This window comes from Diorhabda carinulata, chromosome 8 (assembly GCF_026250575.1).
Source record: "Diorhabda carinulata isolate Delta chromosome 8, icDioCari1.1, whole genome shotgun sequence".
Classification (NCBI taxonomy): domain Eukaryota; kingdom Metazoa; phylum Arthropoda; class Insecta; order Coleoptera; family Chrysomelidae; genus Diorhabda; species Diorhabda carinulata.
This window is the reverse complement of record NC_079467.1, coordinates 6,305,099-6,320,246: the sequence shown is the minus strand read 5'-3', so window position 1 is coordinate 6,320,246 and position 15,148 is coordinate 6,305,099. Positions and strand designations below refer to the sequence as shown.

Below are 15,148 nucleotides of genomic sequence, written 5' to 3'. Positions count from 1 at the left end.
TTGTTTGGCCGGACAACGCCCCTGTACACAAATCTAATGTTGCCATGCAAAAAATTCGTGATTTAGGGTTTGAATTACTAGAGCACTAGAGACTATCATCTCTTTTCTCAACTGTAAGAAATAAAATATTTTGACACTGAAATTTTCTTTGGTTCTATAGTAGGCTAAGAATTTTTCAATATATCCTCGTTTAGTAAGTTATTTGTATTGAACTAAAAAAATATTTCTTAAGAAATAATTTATATGGTAGAACAACGTATTCCGTTCCGTTTTTCTATAGGAACGAATATTTTCAGCCTCATTTTTAGATGTATCTGCATCATCAAGCAGTGATATTTAATTCTGTTTCAATATTCTCTTTAATCGCTTCATTAAAAAATTCCGTTTTATAGCGAGGATCTAGATATGTTGCTATTGTGAAGAATTGTTTGAGTGAAGGTCGCCAAATCTTGAATTTAATTGGTCGATGGTACATTTCATTATACTATATAAAATTTTCATTCGTATCTTGTTTGCTTTAGTGTGTGTATAAGTGGAATTCCTATACCACTTTTTTGTGAAACTTCTAAAACCACAAACAGAAATATTCCAACTACTTTCGTTCCTGAAATACAAGGCGAAACCAAAAATGTTCACTTTTGGAGATGTTCTTATTCCTCAGGTCCTGTATAATATAGAAAAAAATGAAAACTGCTTATAATAGATGTTTACATAAAATTCAATGACGTATTTAAAAATTTTTTTAGAGCACTGTTTGTAATATTGTGTATTAGTATTTTTTAAATGGAACACCTTGTATGTTTTAACGAAAAATTTTGCAATTTTTTTTTCTGAATACATTGATGTATGACGACCTAATCAAGGTCATGAATTCTTATATACTCCACCGACTTTTATGTAAAAATATCTATTATAAGCAGTTTTAATTTTTTTTTCATCTTATACAGGACCTGAGAAATAATAACGTCTCCAAAAGTGAACATTTTTGGTTTCGCCTTCTATTTCAGGAACAAAAGTAGTTGTAATATTTCTGTTTGTGGCTTTAGAAGTTTCACGAAAAAATGATACAGGGACGCGAAAACCGCATGTCTGTTTCTTTAATAATAGCTGAGAATACAATGCAATTTCAACCAAAATGGGAGTGTACTGCATCATGAAAAAATTTTAAAAATCAAATGAGCTATATAAACACTAGCCAATTAAAATGTCAATGGTAAATTTCACAAATTACCCTGTAAATTAATAAAGAAGATTTGACACTTTATAGTAGTCGATTGATGTACTCCCTGAAAGGTATTATACATACGGTAGAGTTCCTCATGATTCACCCTGTATATGTGATGGGTCATCCAGGAAAAAACAATATTCCTATTTAAAGCAGTAATTCTTAAGAAAGAAATACCAACGACCACCATCCATTTTTGACATTTGACAAGTATACAAAAATACTGACTAATTATTATTTTTGAACCCATTAATAATTTTATAAGTTCATAAGTTTATGCTAGTTCATATGGCAAGTCTGTCGTGTTGGTCGTTGAAAAAGTATTGTGTACAACACTTATGGAAACAGGATGTTGTGACTTCAAAAAATACCTATCTTTTTAATTTAGCTATTAGGTGTATAAAACACCAGTACTAGACCTAATACACTTCTTCGTACTGATACAATTGGAGAGGTGTTTCACTTTTCTGCATTTAGTCCAACTTCAAACTTCCTTTTGTTTGATTATGAATTCAGAAATGGAAAAAATGTATAAGATGTCATATTTTTCACTTGTACAAGAGTTCTTATTGTCACACCTAATATCTAGAAATAATGCAAAGTAGTGCCAAAAACCAAATTGGGTATCAAGGATATATTCTTGAGGTGTTATGGATTCTTTCAGTCCATCAAGTTCAGTTATTTGAATATTCATCAAAGCATTTTCGTCACTGTATAAAAATACTCGAAATCATTGACATTAAATGTCAGTAATATTGAGCCCATGGAAAAATATTTGTCAACTATAATAAAATCGCAATTGTCCTACTTCCTTCCTTCATACAGTCACTGACTGAAAATATTTATTTCTAGTAAATAACATAGTACTAATATTACTGCTTTTCAATTTGAAAATTTATACAGATTACTTTCCAACATTATTGCTTTACACTTTAATAAATTTTATGTGTGATAAATCTTGTCGAACAGGTTTATCGCCGAAAACTATTTTAAGTGTTTATGTTTTATGATGGATTATGATTAAACACGATTTATTGATGTGGTTTTCAATTTATTTATTGAAGAATGTAGTAAAATGAATACTGGGTGATACTTCAAATACCCACTAAATATTATACATCAGCAAAAATTTTTTTTATTGCAGAATTTACACATTAGACCAGGGCAGAAGTGATCGAAAATAATAAAAAGGGAAAAAAATGTTGTAGTAGAATGAAACCCATTAGAAAAGGCATAGAATATAAAAAGAATGAAGAGAAAAATAAATTATGGGCTATCTGAGTTCGGGAAGTGGGTGGGGGTGAGTTTTTAAGGGTAAAAAATGTTTTTTTTTATTTCCGCCAAAACTATAAGTTCTACAGAAAAAAGTTGTATCGTAAAGTTTAAGGTAATCAAAAGACCTACAACTATTGTTCTTACACATATTCCACATAACCTCAAAATTTATGTGAAAAATTGAAAAAACCATGTTTTTGGTTTTTTATTTTTTGTACTAAATTATACAATTATACAAAATATTCGATTTTTTTGAAAAGTTGGTGGGTTTTTTGTTCGGTGAAATGTCTACTTTCTGATGGTATAAAGAAATTTACAATACTCTAGAAAATTTCTTAGAAAATGCAAAAAAACGAAAAAAGCTCGAAACTGAATTTTTTTTTCGTTATTATGGACAATTTTGAGTTATTTATTTAAATGTACACTTTAATCACTCGAAAAATATAACACGGTTTAAAATGCACAAATTTATGGTCAAATTATCATGGTTCTGAAAAATGCTCCAATGTGGAAGAAAAAAACTACGAGAGAGATGATGATTCAGATGAAAGGCTGGATGAAGAACCAACGCAGACTAGAAATAATATTGGAGACGAAAATGGAGATAGTCTTGAAGATTTCTATGGTGTACTGGAATCGGGAATGGTTTGTCGAATCTAACGATTAAGAAATGCCATTGAAGAGACAAAAGCTTATGGATAAGTAATTACAATTCAAGATAAGGATATTCTAAATAACAAGAGATTAATAGATTTAAAAATATTATGATGAATAAAGTAATCAGTACAAAGTAAGTAAATTCAACAGTATTACTTACATTTATGAATGGCATTTTCTAAGACATAAATGTAATAAGAATTTAATAAATTAACTTTTTTACTGAAAACAATGGCAGCAGTCTCACTTTTTACCTTTAAATCCTAACTTTAATATTTACCACAACTATTTCCCCATGTTTTGTGCAATCTTTATGTTTTATGATTTGCAATTTTTTTCGTTTATCAATATGAGATGGAATCTTATATTTTTCGAGTAATTAAAGTGCAAATTGAAATAAATATTTCAAAATTGCCCATAATGACGAAAACAAATTTCAGATTCGAGCTTTTTTCGTTTTTTTGCATTTTCTAAGAAATTTTCTAGAATATTGTAAATTTTTCTCATGCCAATAGAAAGTAAACATTTCAAGGAACAAAAAACCCACAAACTTGTTACAAAAATTGAATATTTTGACGTGAGATTTTTCGATTGAAAATTACGGTACTTTTGAGTTATGTGTAAAAAAGTAACAACAACAGTTGTAGATCTTTTGTATACCTACAACTTTATCATTTAACTTTTTTCTGTAGAACTAGTTTTGGCGGTAATAAAAAAAAATTTTTACCCTTAAAAGCTCACCTCACCCACTTACCGAACTCGAATTGCCCGTGATTTATTTTTATTCTCTTCATTTTTTTTTATATTCTCTGCCTTTTCTAATAGGTTTCATAAATCTATAATTGTTCAAAAATTATCGACCCTGGTGTACATTATATTTGAGCAGTTTTGATACTCAACTACTTTTCTACTAGTTAGATTCGTTTTTCAGAGAAGTTCCTTTTTCATTTGTGTGAACAAGAAAGGCCGATCCTCACTATGATGCAGGTCACAAATTGTTCTTGCTTTGATAAAATATTATGAAGTAAGAAAAATGTGTGTATATTCTCACTATCTGTAACAGTCAAGTTTTACTCGAATCCCTTCCCAAGTATAAATGCACACATATATTTTTTGCTTGATACGCGGACAATTCAGTAATCCTTTCAAAATCGTCAAACGAGCTTAAGGAAACCTGCAGAGCCTTCATAGAAACTTCAGAGGCAATGAATCTTCGAGTCAACGAAGATAAGTTAAAGTTCATAATAATGACAACACCACAAAGGAAAAGAGCAACGAAAAGTTTGTCAATACAACTGAACAAAAAAAATGCAATGCTTTTAGAACAGGTTTCAAAGTTATGTATATATTGGGATGGTTATCAAGAAAGACGTAAACAGTTGGGAGCGCTGAACATGATAATGTAATCCCAAAAAATCTCCAGAACAACAAAACAATAATAAGACCAACAGTGAGTTACAGAGGCGAAACATGGATTCCTAACAAAACCGAGAAAGAGAAGTTAGATATATGGGAAAGAAAAATACTCTGGATACTAGTAGGTAAAACGGAGGGAGAGTTATGGCTGAGGAGAACAAATAATGAAATAAGGAATCTATTTGGAGAAGCAGAACTCAGTAAAATAATAAGATCTATACAGGGAATACCAGATTTTAGAAGAACAAAAAAATGATGGACATAGAACAAGGAGAAACAAGAAAAAAAGGAATACCAAGGAAAAGATGGTATGCAAAGGTGATGGACGACCTAAGAGAGAGAGAGAGAAAGAGAGAGGAATTCACGACTGGAAAACGAAAGCAGAAAAGAGAATAGTGTGGAAAGGAATCACTTCCATGCTATGAGCACAAAAGGCCTGCATGAAGTACCTATTCATAATATTTTATCAAACTGAAGTTGGACGAGAACAAACTGTGAATGGCATTACAGTGAGGATTGAACTTAAGTGTTATTAGTAAATGACTCTATTGAATTCTTTTTGACATATTAATATTTGAATTGTTTTTTGTGCATCCACAAGTGTGGTTTTATCAAAACAAAATTTTGGAAACAAATATTCACTTCAACACCAGATACATGCTAATAAAGTTTATCAAAAAAATAATAGTCATGCAGAAACATAAAATAATAATAAAAAAATAAACGAAGTGTAAAATGAAATACCATTTCTTAATCATATAATGAACATGTACTAGAAAAAACCAGAGAAATTATTTGCAAACTTAATCATTTACCTAAATAATTAGTTTTGCATTAATCACCCTACACAGTGGTTAATAACAGTATTTTTCTCACATATTATCTGAAATTATTAAACAGTAGTTATATAGTTTTCTCATATATCAATCTATATTTATACATAATACTTGAAATTTGGTTTTGAATTATGTATCATGTTCAATATACTATTTAATGGTATAACTTTTATTTTTGTATCATTATGTATTCAAAATATATATCATAGTTTGGCTACATTCGTATCAAGTCTGCATTATAAAAGAAAATAGTGCAATTTCTACAAAGGAATCAGGCTAACAAAGGTAGATACATAAACAAAACGAATAATTAAAGAAGACAACAACATATCCCAAATAAAAAATGTTTCTTACTGTTTCCACTGAATACAATTCAGAAATTTAACCAGATACAACAACTTCTTTTCTTTCAGCTGCAAAAATACTTGCAATAAAAGAAGCAATAATTCTTCTTCAGTCAACTGGCACCCACATCAACATAAACAGTCTTCTCTGCCTGCTTAAACCAATGAGTAATCAAACATTTTAACAATAGCAATATAAAACTAACAATGTTTCAAAAGTTATAGAAAATAATGTGAATTCACTAAAATACGGTGACTATTAATATATTTCATATTATAGAAAAAAAACATCGTTTCTAACATTGAGTTAAGTATCTAAAAAATTATTGTATTGAATTTATTCATAAACTTATTTGAAAAGTTTCACAAGTCTGTTAAAATAATTCATTGTTGTTTAGAAGGCAGAACTTTAGTTTATGGACCATCAAATTATTTTTGAGAATTTCATTTCACTGATAATTGATATTAATAAATCAATATAAACTTCCATTTTCTTGATTGGGTGTTAAATCAGCAGCCATATTCAAGAAGAATTATTATGAATTTGCCCACACCATCCACATTTAATTCAAGAATTTTTTTATTCTGTATCTGTTTAGTCCCTACTTCTCTTTAATATATTATGACTAAACTTTTGATAAAACTTATTTAACAATATCAATTAACTCTCAAACATAATTTGGGTCTATAATCAAAGTTTAGTGGTTGGACTTGAGTGATTTATGAGCATCTCAGAATCATTAATACATATTATATCCTAAGACATGTTTAATCCTATCAATAAAAAAGTGCATTCACTTACTCTGAACCAAGAATTTTATTGCAAATTTCACAAGAATTAAAAAATTCAGTACTTACATTGGCAAAAATTTAGTATCAATTGTACTTAATGTACCAATTTATGTCAAAAATGAATCCCTATAAGCATTCATACAACCTAATTAATTATAAAAAGATGAAATTATATATGTAACCAAGGTCATTACTGAACATTTGAAATTTAATTTAATATTGATTGATATTGAATAAACACTATCTGCAGGTAATGATTCTTACACTAAAGGGAAGTCTTTAAGCACTATTCTACTATATTTTGTATATTCTTAATCCATATTTCGCAGAATTTTTATTAATTAGTGAAAGTAATAGAATAATTATAAAACTTAATGTAATACCTCTGTTCATATAAATATTAAAATGGAATAGCAGAAAGCAACTTCTTATGAATGCATAATTACTTTATGCATAAATTAAGATATGTTAAAGGAATGAAATACTCACCAGATGATTTTCGTTGTAATTTGGGAAAAAGTGGGTTTTTTTTCATGTAGATTGAATATAGCATATCGCTATTTTTTACACTGTCACAAAAATATTTTCCTTGAATGATCCCATATAGGTTATAACCAAATAATTTTTGTGTACCATATTAATTAAACTGGATTATTTTTTCCGAAATAGTTGAAAACGAACTGCTTTGGCCGAATTATTTTTCTTATAAAATTGGGTTGGTACGTAGATATATCGATCTCTTTTGTACAGTTAAGGGTTGAACACAGTAACTTTACTGCTTTGCTGTCATTGAATATCACAAAACACTTCAGATGCTATTGAAATAAATCAGTTGTCAATTGTCATTGGCTTATTTTCGCGTAGACACAGTAGTTTCTATTTGTCTAATCAAGAGAAGAAGATCTAATGCTGCTAAGGTAGTTGTAGTAGTTAAAATACACCGTGGGAAATTCTAAATTTTTGTATATTATAAGTCCTTATGAGACAATTACTCTTAAAATTTGATTACTTATAATCCGAGATAAATTCAATCAAAAATTGGAGATTTAACACCGATTGTATACGTTCTCTGCAGTTATATACCAATTACTTAGAAATAAAGAGAGTTACTAAGTCTTTTAATGGATTTAGCTGGAATTGAAAAAAATTTGATTATTGTCTAGTTATTTATAAATAACGGAATAAAGTTCAGCAATTATTAATGAAAAAGTATATACATATATCTACGGAGTCAGACGAGAGCAATTTGGCAACGCTGCACAAAAGTTTAAATATGATTTGCGCGGTAAATCAAATGGGTCATTAAATATATATTTAAAACGGATAGAAAATTTTTAATTTTAACTTATGTAAAAAATTATAGTATAATCTTTTCTATAAATAGAAAGATAACGCAACATAAAATTTTACTGAATTATCCGAAATATTAAATAATTTAAATGTTATAGGACATAATTTTGTTAATAACATTTATTTTTGTCTTTTAACAATTGATCAGTATATACTTAATCCTAGTGACTTCTTTGAACAAATAAAAATAAAGATTCAATTGAATTTCAAGTAGAAGTAGAAGAATATTGTTAAATTATATTAATTATTAATATAATTTTTATATTATACATATAAAAAAACATATTGATACTCCGATTTAAAAATATAGATTGGGGGACTGGTACTTGTTATAATTTTCAAAAAAATTGATTTTTTTTCCATTTTTCAAATCCTTTCATTTTCATAGCGAGATTTGAAATAATAAGATAGTTATAATTCGAGCGTGTACGCGTTTTCGGTGTTCTACAAGCATTTTGGAGCTGCTCTTCTAACTAAACGCATTTTGCTCGAAATGACATTTTTTAATCTGCGCTGTGTTATACTTTGTAACCAATCGACAGTTTTTTTTATTCTTTGTGTGTTTTATTTGATTTTTTGGGTGATATTTTACCGTCATTTACCAGAAAATTGTAAAAAAATGATAATTTTTTGCATTTGATTTGTTTTTTTTTTCAATTTTTTATTCAAAGGTGGTGAATTACGATATAAGCTACCTTCCTCTTTAAAAAGCTTTTTGAATTTTTTGTTTTAGATTCACCAAATTCGAGATTATCTCAACGCAGTGGAAGGCTACCATTTTCGCAGTATCAACTTTGGCGACCACTATAAAATGATAGAAGTGGATAGTAGGAAAAAAATTTTTTGCAATACTTTTATATCAAAAAGTTTTATATGGAATTATAATAAACAAACAATAAAAAAATATTTAATTGTGCGTCATTTTTTACCCTTATAACCGGTACTAGTCCCATACGGAATTCTAGTTAAAAAATTAAATATCACAGTTCATTATTGACAATTCCAACGCCGCCACCCTTTTTCAACACATTTCGACAGATACTTTTTCATACACAGATGATTTTCCTTATTATTTTAAATCGTTAGATCTAAATTCTTTATCTGTTCTGATTCTTGATATAATATACAGTATTTTGTTTCTTATTATTCTATAAAATTCCATCAACTTCTCATTGGCCTCTTTCTTAGCCAATAGATAATGGTAAAATGCGAAAAATCTGGAGTAATCTTTTCTGTTGAAAGGTTTTCTCTCTGCCTTTCCCTTTTGGAATGAATCACATATTTCATCAGACTAGGGTAGATTTAAGTGTTGAAAACCTCGTCTATTTAAATGTCCCAATCTAAAATGCCACGGATCACTGCGCTTTTCTGTTAGAAAACAACTCTTTGTTTCTTGGTCAAGTTTGAAACTAAACACAAATAGGTTCTCCTACTCTTCATTAGTTCTGGTTTCATCATTATTTTTGCGACTACAAAATTTCACGCAAATCCATACGCCTTGATGGAACAACAAATTATGAACAAATGGTTCGGACAATTTGTTTTATGGAAATATGGCCTATTTCAAGAAGATAAGGTCTATTGACATTTTCCGTGTAATGCATATTTAAAAATTTATACATTTTTTGAAGGCGACGATTTTTACTAACTTTCGAGGTTCATAACTTTTGAGCAACTGACATTGTTTAAAATTTAAAAATCGTATTTGTTATATGAACCTTACTCTACAAATTGGTATACTTCGATATTAGTGTAGGTTCGGAAAAATGACAAGAGACTTCATATTTGCATAAGAAAAATTGTCCGAACCGAATAAACTATTTGTTCATAAACAAAATGTAGCAGTTTTTCGCAAAAACGTCGGGCATATTTGTATTCAGCGGCAAAACGTCGGGCATTTTTGGATTCAGCGGCTCAAAATACATAAGAATACCACTGTTTTATCCTTGGCCATATGATTTCATACGGCGGTGTTGACCGCCTTCCTGCATAAAATTAACTAGTGTCCTTGGATTCACGCCCCTGTGGCGAAAAATAAGACATATCCCACATTATATCTATCTCCGTGCAAGAGAGATAGTGTTTAAATTTCCAAGTAATGAAAATATAAAACTTATATCAAAATTTTTAAGTTTTTCAAACATCAAAATATAATCCTAGAACTTGGTCACTATTAGCAAGTCTACAGTGTACGAGGATATATTGAAAAATTCTTCGCCTACTATAGAATCAAAAAAAATTTCAATGTCAAAATATTTTATTACTCAACATATTTTCCTCTAAATTGGATACAGACCTTTCGAAAAAAATGTTTCTTCTTGCTCTGCATACCAGACCTCCAAAGCTTTTATTATCTCCTCGTTGGAAGAAAATTTACGGCCTTTTAAACTTTTTTTCAGTTGAGGAGAGAAATGATAGGCGGACGGAGCCAAATCTGGTGAATAAGGGGGGTGTTCTAGTAATTCAAACCCTAAATCACGAATTTTTTGCATGGCAGCATGAGATTTGTATGCAGGGGCGTTGTCCTGCAAAAACAAAACACCTTTGGATAGCTTTCCACGTGTTTTCTCTTTAATTTTTTCCCGTAGAGTGGTCAGTAATGTCGAATTGAAATCTCCAGTTATTGTTCTGCCCTTATTCAAAAAATTTTTCATGATTACTCCATGGCAATCACAAAAAACTGAAACAAGAACTTTTCTAATAGATTATTGGACACGAAACTTCTCAGGTCTTGGAGATCCAGAGTGTCGCCATTCCATCGATTATTGCTTTCTTTTTGGATCGGAGAAATTTGCCCGCTTGCCCGCTTGCACGCTTTTGGTCAACATTCAAACATTTGGGGATCCATTTTGCAGCAATTTTTCTCATGTCCAAATTGCCGTGAACTATATGATGAACGAAATATTCAGTTAGGTCTCCAGGGGTACAGTTTGCATACAAATTATGGATTTCTTAGTTACAAGCACATATATTTTTGCGGTGCGTATATCTAATTGTTTGACAATATTTTACTATGACAACTACATTAAGTATATAATATTATATAATTTATAATGATTCGATTTCCTTTTAACGAATATTTTCTCGCATAAGATATTCATATTTTTAAATGTATTTATAAAAAAAATAACTTTATAAAATGAGGTATCTCCGCCTATGGTATATTAAACAAAATAGTCAGCAAGGGTTTTTATAATCTGCAATTGATATTGGAAAAACTATATGTATCACTAGTACTATTTTTAACATACGATACAGAGAAAACATAGTTATTTTCTTCCTGAAATGTCTATAACATTTCTATATTGCCAAGTTCTGTGGGATAATTTTTAATTCTTTTCCAGAAAGGGTATTTTGTTTTTGATTTTACAACAATATATTTGTCGCCCTTCACGTTTTATATCGATTTATTTATAATACGTTTTATATTGATAGAAAAAGTTTAAATAAAATAACGATGAAATTCATTTACTCACAGTTAAGAAATATTCGCAGACAAGATGCAGGAAAACGATGGACTATATAGGGTGAAACTTTTTCTATTTCTATGTACAAAAGAAGTCCTAACACCTATGTTTTAACACTGAAGGGAATGTTAGCAAGAATACCTTATGAAACTGGTATCTATGGTATTATCATGGAACAATTGAAGATCCAAGTGAATAAAATTAATTAACTTGATTGCCACTGTGTATTAATAATTGATGAAGTTTTTCTGCCTATAGAACTGTACTCCAGAAGCAGTTTACTCCCAACGAGGGAAGCATCATTTAATAGAAGTGGAGGACGAAGAGATGTATTTGATGGAATAAAAATTTTTCTTTGTTTATTATCGAAGGCTGATTTATTTTACTATTTGATTGATTAATGTTTACAGAGAGAATATTTATTTTTGTTTTACAAAATATTTGTTTATTTGTCACCTAAGCCATTGCCCTTAGGTGGACAGTACATTGTACTGATTAAGAACTTATTTTATTGTAGAATTGCTTAGTTTGTGTTTACTGAAAGATTATTTAATTCACGATTGTAATAAAAAATATCAGTCTTGTAATTGAAGTTGTTGGTAGAATTTATGTTAGAAATAAAGTTAGTTTTTAAAAACACGGTTCCAGTAAATTAAAAGTTAAGTTTTTACTATTTGATTGATTAATGTTTACAGAGAGAATATTTATTTTTGTTTTTCAAAATATTTATGTTTATTTTTCTTTAAAACGTAGTATTATGTGTAATTGGTTTATTTCCTTGTTTTGATTTTGATACACATTTATGAATTGTTTATGAGTTCTCGAGATTTTTCCTTGTATATATTTCTTGATATATCCCAAAATGATATAATTTTACTATTTCTTGTTAGTATTTATTTACATATTAGACTTTTCAATTTTTTTGTTACAAAAATCTGTAATTTGTTAATTCTTATTTTAACAGTGATATTCTAATCATATCTACCAATTTTCATGGTTTAGTTGAAAATGTATAAGTATGAATAAATATTATTTTGTAAATTCTCAGGTGTTTTTTTTATCGTGAATTCGGAAGTGGATGGAAATGAAGAACACAAAATACATATATAACAATATATTCTTTGTTATAAATTTAAATGAACCGCGAAAATAGATTAGTTCTGCCACCTACCATCGAGGGCACTGGCATCGAAAATCCGCCATGTTGTTTCCACTAAATACTAACTTAGTTTGTATTTCTTCTTAAGGTATGTTCTGTGCGTTTGATGGAGTAAACGATACACACAAACACGTGGTAAAGTTCATTATTGCATTGAATATATTTCAATTATACTGTAAATTTACTAAGAAAATATGTAAAATATAATACACTTTATAAAATTATTGTTTAAAGAATGTAAAAATAATTTCACAATACAAATGCTCGATTTTATCTAATTACATGAAAATATCTGGCAAAGAAATTTTTGACATTAACATATCATCTGTTATATCCTGCTTCAGGGTTTTTAGGCGATAAGCCAAATTTTTTATCCTACTTATATGCATGGACATATCACATCCTTTTTCGTAAGAATAATTAAAAAATTCTTGCAAAATACTACATTTGTGTTGTTCAGTATTTTTTCTTAATATTACACATAATTTTTCATACATTTCACATGAGGTGTTGCAGTTAATAACATGCATAAGTACCTTATTATTTATTGTGCCAATAAGTATCCTTTCTGCACGAGCATCGTTCTTGATACATAGCTTCTTTTTCTGTAATAACTTCATACTTTTCTTCACCCTGCACATTTCAATCAAACAGTTTGCTTTCAGGATGACTTTTATCTGGAAATTCCACACTTCAAATGAAGATACGTCGCTTAGCTTTTCATCATTTGCAAATTTCTTCATTGCTTACGCTGCAATCACCTTCCATGGCTCCACTTCCTGGTTCCTGGCTTTACTTTAGGTTTTCTTCTTGCTCCTCAGACTTTCTAGGGCTCAAACGTTCCAAAAATCTTTCTGCTTCAGTTGGGGTTTTTAAAATCTGTCCTGGTTCATCTGTTCAACGATTCAGATCTGAACTGGGACCTGAGCTCTAACCTGTTGAGTTTTTATTTTATTTTATTGTAATATTTCTTGAACCTTAAAACCAGCATCCAAATAAAATCACCAGCACTTGTATTCAGGAACTAATGTTAAAAAATAAATCCATTAACAAATAAATGAAAAATTGAAATATGGTATTACATCCTTAACTTAAAAAACGTGCTCCTAGAATTTAGGATCTTCAGCTTCTCGCTCTAACCTCTTTTAACCTTCAAAATCCAAGTACAATATTTTTCTGTGCTGCCATCTATTATCAGGTTTCACAACTTTATCTTCACCTTTATTTTATATATTTATAGATTTCCATTTTCTAACAAATAAATTATTTTTCAATTAATTTAAAAATAAAGTAAAAAAATATTCAATCGACTTACCTTTCATAATATTTAGATTTCACTCGAAATTCTTTGTAACAAGTGGAACGATAACCTATTACTGTAGGAAAATATATTATTTCATTTTTTTACTTAGTTATCGTTTTTTGTTTTCTTCCATCTCAATTATTTTCGGTGCTCAGGGCATCGTGAATAATCCAGTTTTAAGAGGGGTCGCATAAGATTTACATGAAAAAGCGCGCGAGAGTCAGTCCGTGATTTATAATATTCTGTGAAGACGTAAAGACGACGGATCGCTTGAATCCAAAACTTGTATAGATAAACCATTATTTTATTTTGTTACGTTTTTATCTCTAGTTCTTTTTTTTTAACTTAACATTGTTAACGTTTATTTTTGCATATGTTATAAACTTTTCATCTAACTCGCCAAAATGTTTTATTCCGAAATACCCTAGACAACACGACCTAAATTAGAATCCTACCTTACTTGGTCATTCCAAATTTCAGGCAATACAACATCTCGATACTTATGATAATGCTTTCGAGAAGATAGATAAGTTTTGCAAAAAAGCCAAATGACTTCATTACATTTCTTTACTTACGAGACAAAATAAAACACGTGGTCAACTGAAAAAATAGTTGACACTAACATGGGATACCTAATATGAAGTAAGCAATGCTTGTACCGGTGTGACCTAGCTGTAGTAGCAAAATAGAGAAAGAGAGAGAGAATGCTTTATTGTCAAAAAATTGTTACAATTTGTAGACAGAAGCTTGTAATAAAATAAAATTTTAATATACAGAGGAAAGTCACAATGAGCAACAAAATTATAGGTAATAATTACTATATGAATTTATAGCAAAAACTAAACCGGTATGCAGCATGCCCGGAATCAAATATTATTAAAATAGAAGTTATTTACAGAGTAGAAGGCACTTTCCAATAAATATGCCCTCAAATTATTGCGGAATGCGGAAAAAGATGATATCGATTCGATTTCAATTGGCAAGTGATTGTGCATTTTTTTTTACATTGTAAAATATTGAGCCCTTAACTCATTCTGAACGTTGAGTAGGTAGGTAAAAGTCGTGCTCTGCGTTCCTAAGTGGATAGCTGTGCAACAATTTTTCTGGAGGAAAGAATTTTTAATCTCTTAAAGAAGTCCTGCAGTGAGCCCTGCTGTTTATTCGAGTAAATATCTAACAACTCTCTTTTGTAGTTTGAAGAATCACTCAAATTACTCGCTCAGGACACAGAAAATAAATTGCTTTTCAAATTCATGAATTTCAAATATGTATTCAATTGGAGGACCGGAATAAGATACCAAGCAATTTGTAGGACAATGTAACT

General features: G+C 29.5%; 1 protein-coding gene across 2 annotated transcripts in view; it reads right to left on the bottom strand.

The window, feature by feature from the left end:
- Window positions 1-7,355, bottom strand: part of LOC130897251 (tyrosine-protein kinase Btk29A) — a 55,452-nt gene extending 48,097 nt beyond the window's left edge. The window contains exons 1-2 of one of the 2 annotated variants that reach the window (XM_057806010.1): window positions 7,035-7,167; window positions 5,764-5,905 (exon numbers count right to left, since the gene is read on the bottom strand). Coding sequence is in view for 1 of the 2 variants with exons in the window: in XM_057806009.1 (XP_057661992.1) it covers window positions 7,035-7,098 (64 nt within the window). In the remaining variant the exon portion in view is untranslated. Of the gene's footprint in view, window positions 1-5,763; window positions 5,906-7,034 lie in introns of both variants that reach the window. The other variant, XM_057806009.1, reaches the window with a different exon arrangement.
- Window positions 7,356-15,148: the final 7,793 nt, after the last annotated feature.